General features: G+C 40.1%; 1 protein-coding gene across 6 annotated transcripts in view; it reads left to right on the top strand.

Annotated features, from left to right (window-relative positions):
* TDRD3 (tudor domain containing 3) overlaps positions 1-9,527 on the top strand; it is a 133,981-nt gene extending 124,454 nt beyond the window's left edge. For all 6 annotated transcript variants that reach the window (XM_074329351.1, XM_074329352.1, XM_019750792.2 and 3 more), the window contains 2 exons: positions 5,688-5,813; positions 9,277-9,527. In XM_074329351.1, coding sequence (XP_074185452.1) covers positions 5,688-5,813; positions 9,277-9,307 — 157 coding nt within the window. In that variant the 3' untranslated portion in view covers positions 9,308-9,527. The remainder of the gene's footprint in view (positions 1-5,687; positions 5,814-9,276) is intronic.
* Positions 9,528-14,306: the final 4,779 nt, after the last annotated feature.

Consider the following 14,306-nt stretch of genomic DNA (forward strand, 5'->3'; position numbering starts at 1 on the left):
GGAGAGAGAGGCCGGGGCACTGCTCACGCACGTGTAAAACCAGCCGCTTTCACCTGAGCCCATCTCTTCATATTCGAATTCTATATAAAATTTCACTTGGAAGAAGAGTGCCACATGTACGCCCCCAAAATAGGTAACAATATTAATAATATTTTTCTAAGTTTAAATCTGCTCAATTAGGTTATTGATTTGCCTTCCAATTCTAAGACTGGTTTCATGTGTCTTCCTCACCTTCGTGACTCAAAAGCATCGTGGAGGGCGGATGGGACTGTGAATCAGAAGCCTTGTGTGTCTTCCAGCTCAAGTTATGGTGCTAATTACTTGAGCAAATCATAGCTTCTTGGTTATTTGGACTGACTGCTCTTTACAGAAACTTCCTCTTTTGTAGGCTGTGGTGCCAACCTACCACAGGCCCGGTTATTTTGTGGTAGAGCTGTAAATATTGAATTAGAACATAGTATTTCTCAAACAAGGATAATTAGTAAACCAAGATTTAATGTTGATCATAATACATGACTCCTGTGGGCACAAATGTTATCCATAATTTTCAGAGATTAAAGGCTGACTCAGCTTTTACTTTCAATTTTCAGTTACTCTAACAGAATAGAATATTAGTATAATTGATCTAAAATAGATCTTTTAAAAATATTTTAAGTTCTACTTTTGGAGTCCGCTACATGATTTTTGGGGTTTTATTTTTGAATGGGACAGAGATACTGTATTTCATTATTTGGACTGCCAAGTAAAATCAAAGTTTTCCAGTGAGGACCAAGAGGAAATGTTTCTAATATACAAGGTATCATCCAAATTAAACACAGCTTAGAGCCAGTTCAGGAAGCTCAATCTTCAAAGTGTTTTTCACCCATTAATTAATCCTCATGGCATCCCAAAGATGAAAGAAATTGAATTTTTATATTCTGATTATGAGATTTGATATCACTGATAACCACAGGAAGAATCTGAATGGATCGAGAGGTGTCCTTTTAATAAGGCAGGTCAAAAATATTCCATACACTATTAAGGACCTACCATACCCTCAGCACTATACGAGACCCAAAGTATTCCACTGACCTATTTTACAGTCTGTTTTTTAATAGACTTTAGTTTTTAGAGCACTTTTAGATTCCCAGGAAAACTGAGAGGAAGGTACAGAAGTTTTCCATACACCCCCACCTCACCACCCCTATGCACAGCCTCCCCCATTGTCCACCACCCCCAACAGAGGGTACATTTATTACAATTGATGAAACTACCGTGACACATCACTATTGCCCAGAGTCCACAGATTACATTAAGGTTCACTCTTGATGTTGTGTATTCTTTGGGTTTGGAAAAAGTATAATAACGTGATCGTATCATACAAAATAGTTTCACTGTCCTGAAAATCCTCTGTGCTCTCTCTGTTCATCCCTCTGTCCCCCCCCCCCCCCCCCAGCCCTTGGCTATCACAGACGTTTCTGCTGTCCTCATAGTTTTGCCTTTATTGATGATTTGGGAAAGCAGGTTTGTCTTTAAAACAATTGCTTAGGTCTTATATTAAAATTAATTCATATTTCTATAAACTGACTCCATAAGCTAACCAGGCAGCAAGAAGGTGGCTTGAAATTCATAGAGTGAGTGCTTTATATGTGAATGAATGTGTTTATACATTTTACATGCTGGCTTGTTTTTGTGACCGCTGTACAAATTCTGTGGGAAGGAACTGACCAAAGGAATTTTATGGAACTACAGACAAAATAGCTATTAAAGGACAGGTGACAGTATTAATAAGTTTTTCTACTTTCTTTATGAAGAGAATTGCCATCTCCACCCTCCACCCCTCACTTTGACCAACCAAATAATCTTGTTGGGTCCTGAAATTACGGCTGTGGGAAAATGCTGAAGGAATGGTAATAGAAGATAAGGCAATTCAGTAAGTTAATGTAAACGTGTAGCTAGAGCCGAGGGAAGCAGTATGTCAGCAAACAGAGCCCCCCACAGAAGTTCCATAGAGAGTTGGGTCAGCATTTAGGCCATAGAGCAGAGGCAGAAGGAGACATGTCCCAAACAAAAAAGGAGAAGGGTGGCAAACGGAAATGTCCTGAATGTCAGAATGATTTTCCAGGCTGCCCCAGCACTTAGGAGATGGTAGTTTTCTCCTCCTTCATATGCGCAGCCCAGGATTTCTCAGCTTTGGTGGCGCTGGTGGCATTAGGACTGAATAATTCTCTGTTGTGTGACTTGTCCTGTGCATTGTAGGGTGTTTAGCTGCACCCTTGGCCTCTACCCACTAGATGCAGTAACAACTCCCCCCATCCCCACTCCCTCAGTTTGTAACAACTAAAAATGTCTCCAGATTCACTCGATCCAATAGCACCCCTCAGATCTGACAACCAAAACTGTCTCCAGACATTGGCTAATGCCCCCCTGGGGAGCAAAATCACTCCCACTTGAGAATCACTGATCTGGCACCTTCTTGAGTGTACTAGTTTGTATGCTTAGCTGCTCTTCACCTTATTATTTGTGGAACAGAGAACCTGACTTCTATTTAAATGTGTTTCACATTTCCTACTGAAGTATATTCGAGGCCCAGGTGACTGATTTATGATGAGCTTTCCTAACCGCGCATTTATGAATGAGGGAATGTGTATTTGTCAGTATTCTCACTCCAGATACAGTATGCGCTAAGGAAAGACAAAGATGATATGCAGGAAAGATATAATTGTGGCCTGTCAAATGTGTTTTATAGATGATTGTGCATCTCCTTTTTGCATCGGTGCTGTGACTTTTTTTCAAAATGCCACTTCATTCGCACTTGATGTCACAATTATTGCATTTTGTATCTTTTTCATTAAAAGGAACAATAGACTAGTAAATACTGGCATGAAAAGAGGGCACATCTTAAACATTAGTGATTTAGTATTTTAAAACCAGGTTTTAATCTAATAGCATGGCTCAGGTGAGCAAAAATCTGAGTCCCAATAAAATTGTTCTAAATTTCAAAAGCTTAGGTGAAGTTGATATCAGTCACTTTCATTTTCTAAAATTTGTCACAAATCTTTTAAGGACCCTTGTGTGAGAGTCAGAAACCAAGTCGGCCTGGTCTGGACTTTTCCTGCAATGAGCTCTGTGGCTTGGGGAAATCATGTCACCTCTCTGGGCTTAGAGATTCTTCGTCTGTCAAATCTAGGGGGACAGACTCTCCATGGCCTGCCAGGACTGTGCCAGCTGAAACATTGTGTTAGGTCTTTTACAATATGCTCATGAACTAATTTTTTTTTAGTTTTAAATCTGATGTTACAGAGTAATAAAACCTAAAGGAAGAAGATAGGCTAGAAAAACAAGGTATACATTTCACTCAAAGATGACTCCAAATAAACTGAAGGATTAAACTGAGCTGTGTGTTTTATATATGGAAAGAGTTTCCCAGTCAGTGCTAGAAATTGCTAGCTATAGACTCCAGCAAGTGGTTTTTTGTGGGAAACCAGGTGTGCCCTCAGTGACTCTGCAGGAAGAATATTTAAAAGTTAAAACATAAAGATTGCGCCTGTGACAATAACTGAAAACCCAGTTGTCAGAATCATTTTTATTTTTTGCTTCCACTTTGTTTTAAAAAAATAGTGAAGACATCAAATAACGAGAAAGAAGTCTCATGACCGGTCACTTCTGGAACACCATTTAATTGGCTCTGGCTAGTATAGTCTGTGAATCTTTTCAACACAGGAGAGTCAGCTTTTCAAATAGCGGTGTCACATTTATTATGTAAAACCAGCTCACTCACTCAGCAAATGTACTGTCCTACCTTTAACAGTGCATTTTATTGATAAAGCATCGATTTCTATATGTCTTCTAGCTAGTTCTGCAGCTGAGTATGGAGAAAAATAACATTCTGTTTTACTTCCTGAGAAAATTGCTTCATCACTTACAGTACCAAATATATATATATATATATATATATATATATACACACACACATACATACATATACATATTTTCATCCTTAGTTAATATGCAAATCTTCAAATGTCATATTTCATAAAATTAAATAGCTCCTTTTCAAATTTAGCTATAATATTTGATAATCATTCAGAACAGTGACCAGAATAATAAAAACTAATTCTCTTCTGTCCTGGACACTTTTTAATTTTTCTTCCTGCATTGTAATTGCTTTACTAAATTATAGACAGAGTATCTGACACTTGTAACCATTTTGAGATTCATTGTTAATGAAACGAGAGCTAATCTGGAAGATTGTCTCTAAAATATAGTTATTCAGTTATGCCAGGTATGCCAGATTTCTCCATTCTCTTATTTAGGTGATGAAGGCCCCTTAAGGTTGATCATTAATTTTGGGCTATTGGTTTATTTCTTTGACATGCAGACTGAGACTTAAAGATTTAAGCAGCAGTCTTTGAATAAAACCTCAAGTTTGCCTTTGAAGTGTTAAGGCAAAGTCACAAAACTCCTGGGCCTCAGTGTACTTTATATAAAATGGAAATAATGGTTGTTTCTTAAAAATACTGTGGAGGATGCCTAATGAGAGTCATTAAATATTAAATATCATTTCTAAATAATGGGACTTGACCAAATTACCTTAGCATCTTTCTGCTCCCACCAGGTACAACCGCAGTCGTTGGTTCTGTAAAATGTAAAGACAGAACTCAGTCTTTCACTTAACGTCCTACATCTTTTGGGAAAGAAGATTGTAATACAAAGAGAGGAGGAGGAAGAAATAGGATAAATTTCCAAAATCATGCAAATTATTGTGCTCTGATAATTCAGTTGGAATTTAAACTCTGCTTTTGAAATAGATGCTGTTTCTTTCCATAAACAAAACTGAGAGCCAATTTTCTTGTGTCTCCAAAAGGGAACATACTTCATAGCTGCATTAATTTAAAAACACTAAAATGACAGGATGGCAGCACTCAGTAAGAAACCAGTGTGGCTTTTGGCTACATTTCTGTTGCTTCTAAGTCCTTCTCAAATATTATAATTAACTATATTCTTTCTGCTTTTTAATCTGCTTATCCTAATTTTCCCTGCTCTGCCTTGAGCTGGCCGATCTACCCCCTCAGTAAGAAAGAAAATGAGAAGAAAATAGTTTGTGTCTTACTGTGGTGATTGCTATGTCTTGCATGAAGCTTTCTTTATATGTAAATTGTATTTCGCTCCTCATTCCAATCCATTATTTTTTCCTGTCTCTAGATGTAAGGTTCTTAAGGATCTTGGAGGTTTCATCAGATGAGGACAGACAGCTGGTGAACGTTCTCTGGCTCTTCAACCCGTTTTCCATATCTTACCAAAACCCCTTTCCATGATAAATACCTAGAAATATTTAGAAGCCCAAATATGCCAGAACATTTTTATTGCAATCCTTGGTTTCCTGTGTTTTCACCACACTGTGTCAATTCATTTGAAGAGACGATCATGCTATTACATGGAAATAATTCCCTTTTCTAGAATTAAATTTGATTCTAATATTAGCACTATGAATTTTATTCTATTACCTAGGACCAAAAGAGGTTCCTTGTTTTTTGGTTTTTGGTTTTTGTTTTCCTTCCCCTTGCCTCCCTCTGTTATAAAAGGTGACAGATGTGAATCATAGGGCAACTTAAGAGGGTATATCAAAATGGGGACCATAAAATGTTTTTACCTTAGAAAACTCGGAGCTATTTTGAACATGTTAAATCACTACTTTCTGCAAACAGGAGGAAGAAGGCACCTATGACCAAACTCTTGAGTTCCGTAGAGGAGGTGATGGCCAGCCCAGACGATCCACACGGCCAACCCAGCAGTTTTACCAACCACCCCGGGCTCGGAACTAATGTGAGAAGGTAAAGTTGACATTGAAAGATGCTATTCATGTTAAATAAGTAAGTCCATTTATTACTATTTCATAATAATTTAACAGAAAAAACTGATGTTTTAAAACTTGCACTTACAAAGTATTTAAGATTAAGCCATAGTTACAAACTATTATCGACCAAACCGTTCTCCACAAATGCTATCCTTAATCCCCTTTTTTCTCTATACTGACCTACTTTCTCCTACTGGGCGTGATGCCGATCAGTAAAATGACTGTAAATGTGAAAGTGGGAGAAAGATAAAAGAAAACAAAGGACTAACCTGAATAACTGAGTGTGTTTCATATTTTTAAATTAATGTCTTTACTTTTTAAGAGAGAGGAAATGTTTCACAGTATATCTTCAGGAATTGGATGAAGAGAACATGATTGTTTATTGAGATGTAATTTTGGGACCCTAGGCTATCAATCCAGACAGTTTTGTTCTTAAAGTTTAGAGAGAGAGTTGCTATCTGAATCATCTTCAATTGGAAGGAAGAGAAATATACCTAAAACATGTGGAAATGATGGGACCAATCTAAGGCACCTTGTTTTGATGCACAAAGACCTTATTTCTTAATATGTTTTTGAAAAGAACCACTTTTTGGCATGCTTGGTACCATTTCTATTTTTTTTCATTGTGCCGGGGATTTTGAATATATTATTTTAATAATCAGAGTTTTCCCATTACAACTTTTGTTGTATATATCACCCTAAAGATAGTGTTAGACTCAACCGTATCTGTTTTCTCAGTCCCTTCTTCTCAATAGCAAGACCATTGAGAATTTTGAAGAAATTGTTCTCAATTCCTCATTTCAGCTATTCATTCTGCTAGGGCTGTTATCCACATTGTATTTTTCCCCTGCTAAGTGACTTAATTTTTTAAATCAGCTGTGGCCATTTAGCACTGGAAATACAGCTAGCCTGAATTGAGATATGCTGTAAATGAAAAATGCATACCAGATTTCAAAGACTTGGTTTAAAAAAAAAAAAAGTAAAATATCTCAGTTTTTATTGATCATATTGAAATGATAATATTTTAGACAGATTGGGTTAAATAAAATATGTTACTAAAATTCATTTTTCCTATTTACTTTTACTTTTTTAATGCGACTGCTAGAAAAAGTTATACGTGTCTCACAGTATATTTCTGCGGGACAGCACTGTCCCAGAGTCTTAGATCTCCTTCAGCTTCCCCTTGGTTAAAAACTAGTTGTCGTCTCTAAGTGAAGGAATGTTTTATTTTCTAGCCCTTAGCTCCTAATGTGTCATGGGCTTGGAGCAGAAGCCTAATACTACTTACTTCTGATTTGCCTGAGGAAGCCAGTGTAGCTCCGTTTTCCTCTTATCATTAGCTTTTCTTTGTGCTTACTACAGGGCTGTTAAGTAAACCGATGTAAGACACTCTTAAACACTTAAGTAGAAAAGTAAAACACTCTTAAAATAAGCTCAGTGTACTTATAATTAAATCTTTTTTAAGGTGAATGAAACAGACTTCTCTCTTTGCTTTCTGAGGTCTTTTAAATTGTTTAAAGCAAGGTTTTAAAATAAGGCCAAAGGTCCCGATGCCCCCACCATCACCACCCCACCTCATATACTCCTATATTCCCCAGAGGTGGAGAGGGATTGGATTCTACTTGGGCCTGGTACTCAGGACAACAAAAGCAGGAGATACATGGGAGTCAGGGCTGGGTGAGAGAAGGGGCCTCAGAGAGCAGGATGGGGAAATAGGACCACGTCTGAGAAAAGGTGGTGGCAAGTCAGAGCCAAGCCTTTGGGGGAGACAGGACCCAAAACGACAAACTTCTGGTTTTGGACTCATCATAATTTTTACAGACAACTTAGAAATGTAAGCAGACGTGGATACAGAAATTATTCATAGCTCTTTAACCCGTGCAACTGACCAAAACTATGTGCATTTGAAGAGGTTTCTGATGTGGTTGGAGTTATGGGAACTAGACACCAGTAGCAGGGTCACACTCAGAAAAGAATTTTAAGCTTCATTTTCATGGTGGGGTAGAGACATTCTGAAGGCCCTGGAGGGGAAGAAGCAGAGTCCACCACAAGCGACTTTCAGTGGTGACAGTAGAGTATATAAACCAAAACAGTGGGTGTTAAACATATTTCTTGGTCGTAGTAGAAGAATATGGCTTTAGACACATTAAGAGTTTGATGTGTTCGATGCTATCGTGAACTTCTAAATAAGAGTGATATGATCAAAATTACTCTTAAGAATACTGCTGTTAGATGTAGGATGGATGACAGCACCAGGACGGAAAGCACCTAAGAAGCTATTGCAGTGGTCCACGTGAGGAGGTTAGAGGTTCGTGTCCTGCTGTGAAAGAGAAATGGCGGGCAGACCTGTGTAGGAAGTTTGTGACACATGTCAGCACGAGGCCCCCTAGTGCCATAGAGGTTAAAGCTCAGCATGTAAAGTGGTTTAATAAATGTTGACTCACTTTGACCTTCGTTTCTAGTTTCTTGTTGGTTTGATGAAAGAGTCATCTTCACAGTTTCACATATTAACCAGAGACCTTGAAACCTATAGCTAAGCATGAACTACTATATAAATAGCACAACTTTGTTTATTTTCTAAGGTTTTAACACCATTTTTAGCTGATAAAAGATACCTTTTTAGGTGTGAAAAAAAATGTTTTGACAATCTGTTCCAGCATCCCCTTTGCAGAATTTTTCAAATCAAGATCAGGGAAATGGTCACTATAAAGATAGCCATTACAGTGACAGCTATCTCGTGAGGATGATCTTACCCAAAGCTCTTTATTTTCTAAGCAGAACACTATATACTTTGGAAGACTTATGAGCTGTTTGTGTGCAGCCAAGGGAACTCTACTTGTCTCTGCCCAGGCATCCTTTCATGCACGAAGCTCAAACAGAACCGGAGCAAACAAGCCTTCTCTCACCACCTCTCTCAGCTCTTTTCGTTGTCACCACCCAAAGTGTTTCAACTATACTGGTACCTGATAAGGGCAGAGAACAGGCAGGGGAGGTGACAGATCAAAATAAATGACCTTTGTGAACTAAACCAGTTCAGAGATGTTCAGAGAGGAAATGGAGGTGGGTAGGATGGGACTGGATGTGGTTCACTGGTACACTGCCTCTTGTTTAGGTCATTGTCTGTTCAAAACTATGCAGTGACTCGAAATTCCTGAAATCAACGTGCTAGCAATAAGGGGACTAACAATGACAGAGATGTACTTTAAGAATTTAAAAGAAAACATTATTTTAAAAGATTGTGCTTTATTGGTTTCCATATTGCTTTATAGAAATTATCTTTATAAATTAGACAGCAGTGTCCGATTTGTTCTACTTGAGATCCATTGATATTCGTGCAAGCCCTTCACATTTACAGATAAGTTTCAGCAGAAGTGTATCTTGAGTATGGAAAAGTCCATGTGAGGGTCCCATTTCACTTTCTTCCTCTCTCTTTTAAATAGAGTCTTTGTGAAGAAAGGAGCCATTGACTGAAACATCCTGGTCAAAGCCTGTTGATAAACCTGCTTTTCCTTCAGAAGAAGAGGCTGCCACGGCGGATCTTATTGTTTAGAGAACGAAAAAGCAGATTTTAGGGGGAGAATTCATTTCACACAAAGGATGGGAAAAATACTGAGTTAAATAAAGCAAGTACCTTTTACAAGTGAAAGAATTTTTTCTTCTGCCGTCAATAAAACGAATGCACTATTATAGACATTGTTTTACTGTACCTTTTATTTGCCAAGTGTTATCGTTCTTATTCATCTGGTATTAACCCCACACTAATTGACTTCCGTAGAATAGCAATTATAGCATCCTGGAGCCTCCCTTACTAATTACAGAAAAAAACTGACTTACACAGCTTGCCACTTTTCTTGCAAAAACAACCTGAAGCCAAACAGCAGTTATTAGTATGGTAAGTACTTCGCTGCTAAGTACGGCCAGCCGCAAAAAGTATTTAAAACTCAAATATGTTGTTTTCAGCACTCTACTAGCTTGTTCAAATGTAATTTGATTATAAAACAGCCATTCCCTCCTTGTAAAATATGCTGTGAATCTTTTAGGATGCATCTACTTGCGAATAACAGAAAAACCCAACTTTAGTGTTTAAACGCTAGAGGGAATTTGCTGGCTCAGTTCACTACCAGAGAGGAGCTCAGTAGGTTTCGGTTGGTTTACTGCAGTGACTCAGTTGTCATAAAAGACCCTGATTCTTTGCTTCTCTCATTTCTGTTTGCTCTGGCATTAGTTTCCTTCTACAGCAGGCTTTTCCAATGGTCACACGATGGCTCCGATGCCCAGAGCTATTCAGTACAAAGATGGGGTTCTCACCTGGGGCCACATTTACCTATATTGTGCTCCTTTCCTGCTTCTGAACCAGGAACTTCAGCAAGGGTGTGTGGGTTAGTGGAGGCCTCATCAAGTGCCCTGACCTTATAAGTGGGGCATGTCTGCTTCCCTGGCAGCATATTTGGTGCCAGGCAGAGGATATGTTTCCGAAAGTCAGGCAGCTTGCCAAAAGGAGAGGAAGGAGATGTGGGAGAAGCAACCAGACTGTCCATGACAGAGAACCAATATGTCTGAACTGTCTTTAACAGGACAAGAGAGTCTTCCCATAGTTGCAGTCCTATGAAACCAGAAGTGAACAGTTAAAAAGAAAGAGTAAGGTGGGTGGGGGGTGGAAACGATCCTCTGGTCAAAATTAGTGACAAAATTTAGTACTTTGCTTTGAAGGAGAAGGCCTTAGGCTCTCTCAAGGCCCATTAACTCTAAGTTTTCTTTATTTATTAGCCCCCAGTTGGTTATTTCTACAATATCTTAATGAGTGAAAGGGCAACGGTGAAAAAGACATGGCTCACATGTTGAGTTTCTGGTTATAAGGATAACAGCTAGCCAACACTGGTTCTATCTACTGAGAGTCTACTCTAGGCTTAACATTGTCCTATGTCCAAGTAGCTTTGGTTTTTCCTCCTAGTTCCATGGCAGGTTCATCTGTCTCCCCCTCGCGTCTCCCTCAGCCTTCCTCTCCTTCCTTTCCTCTTTCTCTCTTGTGTCAAACCCTACTTTTCTTTTGACTTTCCCTACTTATGTTGTTAGCTGAAGTTCTTTTTTCTCTTTTCCACGGGACAGGTTCTCCCAGCCATGCCCTGTGACACCCTCACTCACTCACGTGGGACACGATCTTGTTTTCCTGCTTGTGCCAGTCAAGGAAAAAAAAAGTTTTCTAATTATAGTTCAAAATTGACTGTTTCTGTATTTATTCAGTCAGTGCATTCTTGGGTGAAGTGTAGTTGATAAAAAAAATATTCATGAAGACCACAAAATACGTTTGCATAAAGTAAAAGACCAGGCTACAGACATCACGATGGTTTTATAGAAATAAGAAAGAACAGGGCTAGCTTCGTTTTAACTACAGAAGGAATATTTGAGTTTGGTGTCACAGTTTACATGCAATGGGAAGGAGAAAGTCCAGTCAAGAGCAGTGGGTATTCAGCCAGAGGAAGAGCCCACATATGGCAGGGACAGGTGCCCCTTCTGGGGCTGAGGGAGAGTCGGGACCCTCTGACACTCAATCCCAGTGTACACCTGGCAGACAACAGGTGGTGGCCCTACAGGGCTAGCTCAGAGCGAGACAACAGATGGCAGGAGGTCCCACAGCACACTGGGAGAAATGCAGGGCTCAGAATGCAAACGTGGTGGGGTCACGCACGAGAGTTCAAATGTCTAGGTTCCCCCTTTTTTGCCAGGTTTGTACCAGTGCCAGGGGAGGGCCTGGCACATTGCTTAAAAGAAAATAGATTTCTAAACTGCTTCCATAAAACAGGCCTCTGAAAGGGATATTTGGGCCCCCATTCCAGAAGCAAAGCTAACTGATGCTTCAGTGTTTCCACATCTGAGGAATGACATGGTTGACAGAGGGACACAATAGGGAGATTTTCATTTTCTTCTTGCTTTGAGAGCACAGGCATGAAACACACCAGTAGCACAGTGCGTGCTTATGAAAGATTTGGGGTGCTCCTGGACTAGAGAAATACCAAGAAAAGCTGGTCTTGTTACTTGGAGAATATGCAGCATGAAGAGGTGCTTGTTATAAATATTAGAGATTCTGCTCACAAGAGGGAGAAACTCCCTTGACAAGGTCTAGTGGGTGCCGGGAACACCGTAGTCAAAGGGGAAATGGAAAGTTAAAATAAGGAGTATCAAATATAAGACCTCTTAGGTAAATACCTGAAAATGAAGAGCGGCTCTTTCAGCCCCTATTCTCCACAAGAGGAGGCCATCTGCATGACTCCCACCCAGGATATAGAAATCCTATTATTAGAACCTCTTAAGAGATTTCTCCTGAGTGATTTGAAGGTAGTCTCTGGGCAGCAGCATGGATGTTTCTTGCATGTGTTGACGCCTTTTTCTTTTCCTCACTCATTTTCCGTAGGTTAGCCAAAGCCAGTTCTCGTGTCAGACCCATCAGCCAGACAAAAGCAGGGTCTTTTGTTTGTTCATTTGGGTTTGGTTTTTGGTCAGAAAACATCTATTTTCCCCCCAGTCTTTTGAATTCTAAGATAGATGGAGCCTTCACCATGTGTTTGTCACAATTAAAGAAGATACGTTAGTGATGGGGAAACTGACCTTAAAATGGTTTCCTGCCACGTGGAACTGACCTAAAATGGTGGCCCGAGCGGAGAGAGAGGTCCCCAGCCTAAGCCCCAGCCCACTTCCGCATAACCCCCTCCAAGCCACACCCCGAGCCAATTACCAGACGACACCTACCCCTTCCCCAACTCAAGGAAGTCCCCAACCCATAAAAATTGCTCAGAACCTTGCTAGGGGCTCAGTCTTTTGAGAAAAATCCAGCTGAGCCTGCCGGCGTAATAAAGCTGACTCTCCTAACTCTCTGAGTGCCGCTTGGGTTCTTTCCGGTCTTGGATTCTGCAACATTAGTACTTCTTGGCCAAGTTCTAATGACTTAGGGGCTCCAGGACTTTCCCTCAGGAGTGATTTCTTCATGAGTTGTCTCCACTGCAGCCCCTTCTCCCCACCCAACCAGGAAGAAGACATCATGTTAAGATTCATGGTAGTTAAGATGTTTGCTTTACTTCTCCTCTCCTCCCCTTTCCCTTTCCGTTCTTTCATCTCTTTCTTCTATTTGTCCCGTTAAAGAAAGAACAGGACAAAAATGGAGTCATCAGCCCCTGCTAGAGCAAATGAAAACTTAATTCTAATTTCAGTCTTTCTTAGCACTGTGACCTGTAGACAGTCAATCTGACATTTTGTGATTAGCGGTAGTTAGGTAACCTGCATGATAAAACCCTGCTGGTCCTTCCCCCAAAATAAGGGGACCTGGCCTCTAACAATACTTTCTTTTCTTTTGCTAATATAAAAACCTTCCATTTTGCACAACTCCTCACTACCCAGTTCATGAATTCCTTCATAAGCCAATTAGATCTTCGAATTTATTTGATGGAATTTTGTTAACAGCACATATTTTTACTGAAAGCTTACTGGGTTGGGGGTGTGGGGTGGAGTTTGAACAATCATAAATATGCAGCCCTCCTTTTTATGCCTTTCCTTTGTTTAAAGCGGGAGAAAGATGACCATGAACAGATGGGAGGAAGAGGTGGCAGAGAAAACCACACGCAATGCTCTCAGAGACATCTGGTTTTGGAGGCGGGAAAATGAAAATTTGAGGTTCTAAATGATCATTTCTTCCCACTACTCAAGTCTGCGTGGCCTATGGAAAATTGTCAGGTCTCGCCATGTGTGCAGGTATCCATCCCCTTGCGAAAATGGATACTGGGGTCTAAGGCAGAGTCCCATCTGTAGAGAGCACCCAAATCTTCTGGAGGGCTTGTGAGCTTGCCCTTTCCAGCTCCACCCCTGAGATCTGACTGTGGTTCTCTGCTCGGGTCCTGGGAACACGTGTTTTACTCCCTTTGCTCAGGTGACTGATGCTCACGGTTGGCTGTCACTCTCATACACTGCTCTGAACTGACTAGCAGAACATCCCGCAGAGCTTTAAAATTGCAGACTAAGGCCTCAGGGTCAGAAGACCAGCAGAAATCAGAGTGCGTGGGGGTGGGGTGTGGAAGGATAAAGCAAAATGAAAAATAAGAGGCTTCATACTCCCTGTTGCATTTCCTCTCCCTCTTTGTCTTCACACCTTTTACATTAGGAAACTTGTAATGAGAAGTAATTTCCTTTCTCTTTGAAATGTATGTAAATCCTTTTGAAAACTAGGTAAGACTTTTGTCAGCGGGATAACCCATGAATGCCTTTCTCAAGGACCCGGGAGCCATCTCTTTGAAATGTAAACATCAAGAAAAATATCACCCCAATCTCCCAGTTTCTGTGGGAGGGTAGGTAGGCTCCTTGCCTCAAATTACAAAACTACCTTCTGTCATAAAGATATAAGAACTTTGTTTCTTGGCTTGATAAAGCTAAGAAGCTAACACAGGCACCCCATTTGCCATGTGAGTCAAGGATGAACTATGTGTGA

Source organism: Rhinolophus sinicus, linkage group LG04, assembly GCF_036562045.2.
Source record: "Rhinolophus sinicus isolate RSC01 linkage group LG04, ASM3656204v1, whole genome shotgun sequence".
In the NCBI taxonomy this organism is placed as follows: Eukaryota; Metazoa; Chordata; class Mammalia; order Chiroptera; family Rhinolophidae; genus Rhinolophus; species Rhinolophus sinicus.